This window comes from Bison bison, unplaced genomic scaffold (assembly GCF_000754665.1).
Source record: "Bison bison bison isolate TAMUID 2011002044 unplaced genomic scaffold, Bison_UMD1.0 scf7180017864343, whole genome shotgun sequence".
Classification (NCBI taxonomy): Eukaryota; Metazoa; Chordata; class Mammalia; order Artiodactyla; family Bovidae; genus Bison; species Bison bison.
In genome coordinates, this window is record NW_011494915.1 from 4596360 (window position 1) to 4602328 (window position 5969).

The 5969-nt window shown below is 38.0% G+C and overlaps 1 protein-coding gene across 1 annotated transcript in view; it reads left to right on the top strand.

The window, feature by feature from the left end:
* Positions 1–5969, top strand: part of PANK3 (pantothenate kinase 3) — a 23543-nt gene that overhangs the window by 8012 nt on the left and 9562 nt on the right. The window contains exons 3-4 of the mRNA XM_010854578.1: positions 3088–3341; positions 5311–5487. Coding sequence (XP_010852880.1) covers positions 3088–3341; positions 5311–5487 — 431 coding nt within the window. The remainder of the gene's footprint in view (positions 1–3087; positions 3342–5310; positions 5488–5969) is intronic.

Below are 5969 nucleotides of genomic sequence, written 5' to 3' on the forward strand. Positions count from 1 at the left end.
CAGTCCAAGGGACTCTCAAGAGTCTTCTCCAACACCACGGTTCAAAAGCATCAATTCTTTGGTGCTCAGCTTTCTTTTTGTCCAACGCTCACATCCATACATGACCACTGGAAAAACCATAGCCTTGACTAGGCGGACCTTTGTTGACAAAGTGCTTTTCAATATGCTGTTTAGGTTGGTCATAACTTTCCTTCCAAGGACATGGCTGCAATCACCATCTGCAGTGATTTTGGAGCCCAGAAAAATAAAGTTAGCTGCTGTTTCCCCATCTGTTTCCCATGAAGTGATGGGACCAGATGCCGTGATCTTAGTTTTCTGAATGTTGAGCTTTAAGCCAACTTTTTCATTCTACTCTTTACTTTCATCAAGAGGCTCTTTAGTTCCTCTTCACTTTCTGCCATATGGGTAGTATCATCTGCATATCTGAGGTTATTGATATTTCTCCTGGCAATCTTGATTCCAGCTTGTGCTTCCTCCACTGATCAAATTCTTTCCTTCTTGTGGCTGAGTAATATTCCATTGTAAATATGTACAACTTAATTTATCCATTCATCTACGTGACTTAACTTTTGATTGAACCATTTAAAAACCTTTATACAGTGAGTAAAAATTGGCCAGAGTTGGGCCTGTTATACATAATATTTGGTAAAATCTGGTAAGTTTAGGAACTGCTACAAAGTTACAGTAGACATAGACTCCAGTGAATTTGGTAGTGTGCAAAGCCAGATATAAATGGGGCTTGAAATATTTGCATATTGTTATTCTGTGTTTGCCTGGTTTTTTGAGTATTGATCTAGTCATCTCTCCTAAGGACACCCATCTTCCCAGACTCCAGCTAAAGTCTGTATGTTTTGATTAATAGACACCTGAATGAAGTTCTGTTACCCCTTTTTTTCTTGGGTTTTATATCATCAACCCCACCAAATTTGAATCTTGAAGTGGGGGGAGGGGGTCATTTGGATGTGGCAAGAGGATTATGCAAGTATTGATTTCTGTGCTGGTAGGGGTTTGCCAAGACTCCAGTCCTTCCCATTAGAACAAAGATTAACAAGTTGATACTTAGATTTACTGAAATTTGTTTTTCTTGAAAATATGCACACTGCTGCTGCTAAGTCGCTTCAGTCGTGTCCGACTATGCGACCTCATAGACAGCAGCCCACCAGGTTCCCCTGTCCCTGGGATTCTCCAGTCAAGAACACTGGAGTAGGTTGCCATTTCCTTCTCCAATGCATGAAAGTGAAAAGTGAAAGAGGACCATTTAAATATGCCTGTGAATTTCTCAAAGTCATGTAAGAAAAATCTATTAATAGAGCATAAATGATCACTTATATGGCTCACAGAAGTGAATACCTTGTAATTTGGGGTAGCTTAAAAGTCCATAAATTTTTACTAAAAATTTTTTTTTTTAGTAAAAAAAAATGATGAGTAGTACTGATTTGTATTCAGTTTATTGAGTAATCTGACCATAAATTACATGAATTTGAAACCAGTTTGTTTGGATGTGTGATACTTAATGGTTGCCAGTGTTCTTGCCAAAAGGAGTGTCCTTGAAGCCACCTCTTGTCAAGCCATTGGAAATACTGGTATTCAAATTGGAGAGTTCTAATTTTTCTTAAAAGAAATATAAGTATTTTCTAGTGATGAGGTTTTATAATATTTGTTTTTGTTGGTGTTCAGTCATTTATTAAGTTAATATTTGAGCATGTAGTATTTATTAGGTTATTGTGCTAGACACTGAGAACTCAGCTAGGAATAAGACACAGACTAGGCTGTCAAAGAGTACAGTTTCCTAGACCACATGGTTAAGTGAATTACAAATAAAAGTACAGTGCATTATGATTAATACTATTGCTATGAAAAGAGATGCCATGGGAACTCAAGGAGGATACCTGATAAGTATCCTCAGGAGTGATACCTCATAAGTCCTTAGAGAATGGGAAAGCATTATCAAAGCTCAGATCTTTTATAGCAAATATAATCTACTCTTTACTAACCAAAAATGAATTTAATAATTTCACATTAGTACTGAAACTATAATATAAACATAGGAAATTAAGGTATAACTGATTAATTTTGTATATCGGTAAGTAGAAGTAGGTAGATTCTCTGGTAGGGTCACACGGGAGGGCATAATGAAGTAGTTAGATTTAGATGCTTGTATGGACATAGATTAGGGCTTTCCAGGTGGCTCAGTGGTAAAGAATCCTGCCAGTGTAGGAGACACAGAAGACACAGGTTTGATCCCTGGTTCGGGAAGATCTCTTGGAGAAGGTAATGGCCACCCACTCCAGTATTCTCACCTGGAAAATTCCCTGGATAGAGGAGCCTGGCGGGTTGTAGTCTGTGGCATCACAAAGAGTCGGATAGGACTGAGCACCTGAGCACCCACTTATGTGTGTACATAGATCTTAATTTCTAAAGCCACACATGCTAGATCGATACAGTAAATTTTATTGGAGAATCAAATATGTAAGTGGTGTTGCTATTGTGATATTACACAAGATAAAGTTCCAAACAAAAGTGCAACACTTCTTAGTTTATATGACGGTTGCATTCCTTGTAAATTTAGGATGTATTTAAAACCGTGTAAAAAATACCTTGTATTTATACACATAGATAGATAAAACACTTGTTTACATAGGCTCAGGTTATTAAAAACATTTTCCTACTACTGTCTGAACAAAAATATCTGTCAGAATGTTCAAAGATAATGCAGAAAAAGGGTTAATTCTTTGTTTTGCACAACTGCCCGCCCACTCCAGATATCTGGTACCCCACCCAAGTCCCTGCCCACTAAATGTTAGTTTGATTCTTCCCTCCTCCCCATCTTGATGAAAACTAAAATGTCGCGACAGGTTTTCAGAATGCCTCTAGAAGTAATACTACCACTCCTGAGAACCACTGGACTAAATGAAGCCCCTAAGAGATTTTGGGGCTTCAAAATCTCTTACAAAAGAAAGCAAGTAAAAATGCAGGGGTTGTAGCTGGTTTTGAAGTTTTGTGAAGTACATGAAAATTATATACTTAAGTATTTTGAGTGCTGTTCTTTGTTCACTTTATAAAACTTGTTTTGGGGTTTGTTTACAGATTGGAAACCTCCACCTGCACAAACTGGATGAACTTGACTGCCTTGTGAAGGGCTTGCTGTATATAGACTCTGTCAGTTTCAATGGACAAGCAGAGTGCTATTATTTTGCTAATGCCTCAGAACCTGAGAGGTGCCAAAAGATGCCTTTTAACCTGGACGATCCCTATCCGCTCCTGGTAGTGAACATTGGTTCGGGAGTCAGTATTTTAGCAGTCCATTCCAAAGACAACTATAAACGAGTAACCGGAACAAGGTGGTAGCATTTTTGTTCTTAGAGCAGCATTCATATTGTTTTATTCTTAGAAATTGTGAAATTTATCTATCTATATGGTAGCTTCATCAGAAAAAGTGTATTATGCAATAGCTAGAAATGTAGAGTAAAAGTTGTAGTGTTGCAGATAGTACTGTTTTATAAGGCATGTGTGTAGACTCAAACTAAAATCATGAAATGTTTGTATTGGTTAGTGTCAGTTGTCATTAAAATTTCCATAATGAAGCATGGATTTTTATCTGGAATGATTCCAATAATACTTCTATTTTCCAAAACATTTTTCTCATTTTTATATAGATATATTTAAGCCTAAAGCTTACCACCTGCTATTTGATTCATAATAAAGTGCAGAGTATTTGGGGTTTCCCTGATGGCTCTGTGGTAAAGAATCCACCTGCCAATGCAGGAAACGTGGGTTTGATCCCTGATCTGGGAAAATCCCACATACTGCTGAGCAACTAAGCCCATGCACCACATTATTGAACCTGTGCTCTAGAGCTTGGGAGCCACAGTTACCGAAGCCTGCGCACTAGAGCCGGTGCCCCGCATCAGGAGAAGCCAGCACTGTGAACAGCCTGTGTGCCACAAGTGGAGAGTGGAGCCCACCGTCCCCTCTGTGGTGTTGCCCATGCAGCAACACAGACCCAGTGTAGCTGAAAATAATAGTGTTTTTTTTTTTTAAGTTGAAGTATTTAGCAACCTTGTAATTAATTCAATAGGATGAATTTAACATGAGTTCTTACCTGGTGGCTCAGATAGTAAAGAATCCGCCTGCAATGCAATTTAGAAGAACCAGTTCAGTCCCTGGGTTGGGAAAAATCCCCTGGAGAAGGGAATGGCTACCCACTTCAGTATTCTTTGCTGGAGAATTCCATGGACAGAGGAGCCTGGTAGGGTACAGTCCACAGGGTCACAGAGTCAGACATGACTGAGCAACTTTCTTTTTTTCTATAATACCTGAAATATAGATGTGAAATGAGATTTTTAAATTTACCTTATGATTCTAATATGTACTTCATCAACTTTTAAGGAAACTTGACGAAGATAGATTTTAGGATTCTTAAATTAGGTTGTTTTGTGGCAGCGAGGGTGTGGGAGTGGAAAACACTTTATTTTTTGGCCTCTTGGTGTAACGTGAAATCTTAGCTCCTAGACCAGGGAACAAACCCACGGCCCCTGCTTTGGCAGCACAGAGTCTTAACCACTTGACTGCCAGGGAAGTCCCCAGAAAAACTTTTAATTTCAATATAGTACGCCTATTTGAATGGTACTTAAATTTAATTAGTATTCTGTTTCTATGGTGACTGAAAATCTACCTCCATTGTAACTCTATGCCAGAGAATTACAGGGACGTATTACCTACTTAAGTCAATTCAAAAAGATAGAAATTCAGTCTGTTAACTAGATTCCAACAGTGATTCAGGAGTAGAATCTGTTAGAAATTCAGGTGAGATTAAAGGAGCAAAGGTTTTGATTTTAAGGATTAGAGAAACATGATTTCATTTTATGAGCATATTCAAAGAGTATTAGAACCAAGTTAATTTCTGTCTGTAAATGATCTCACTGTATTCATTTCAGAGTCATGTAAATGTTTATGTGTTGACTTAGAGTTACAATTTTCCTTTTAATTTGTGTGGTGCTAACTTTTTTTTTAAACACTCGTTTTTCACGCACACAATGACGAGCGTTTTCAGCAGTTACAGTGTGCAGTACCAGGTGAAGACAGAGACACAGAAGGTCTCCCGTGTCATGTTGTTTCCGCAACAGGATTTTTTTCCTTTGGTTTATTCTTTGATCTGATAAGTTTGGTTTTGCTTTGCATTTTTCTTAGGTTTAGTAAATGTTTTCTATTCATGTGTTTAACTGAATAAGTGAGTGCTCCATCCTTTTACATTGGAGAAAGAATGCAGTGTGTAAATGCAACTTACCACATTTTGTTTGTTTTCTTTAGCCTTGGAGGGGGTACCTTTCTGGGTTTATGTAGCTTGTTGACTGGCTGTGAAAGTTTTGAAGAGGCTCTTGAAATGGCATCGAAAGGTGACAGCACGCAAGCTGACAAACTCGTCCGTGATATTTACGGGGGAGATTATGAAAGATTTGGTCTGCCTGGCTGGGCCGTGGCATCTAGGTAAATTTAACATTTACACTGTAATTAAGCTTGCTTACTTAGGTTTTAGAAAGCAGTGTATCAGGAAGTTGTAAGGGGGCTTCCTTTTACCCAGTTCATTTATAAGTTTTGAATATCTGTGTGATTTCAAAATTAAATTTACATTACGAAGTCTCCCCTCAGTGCGCTGTAGGAAACTTCTGTTCATTCTTGAGTATCCGTCTAGTGTTTCTCTATGCAAATACAAATACATATCCTTATCCTCCTCTTCTAAAAGGTAACTTTTAGAAGATAACGCTAAAATGCCATTATATAGCATTTTATAGCATACAGTATACAGTTCGCTCCCCTTACCATGGTCCTGCACCTACACGATCAGCCATCCTCAGATTAAAAATATGTCCCGAAAGTTGCAAAAGCAAAATTTGAATCTGCTGTGCCTGGGCAGCTATTTACATAGTGCTTATATTGTATTAAGTAATATGGAGATGATGTATATATAT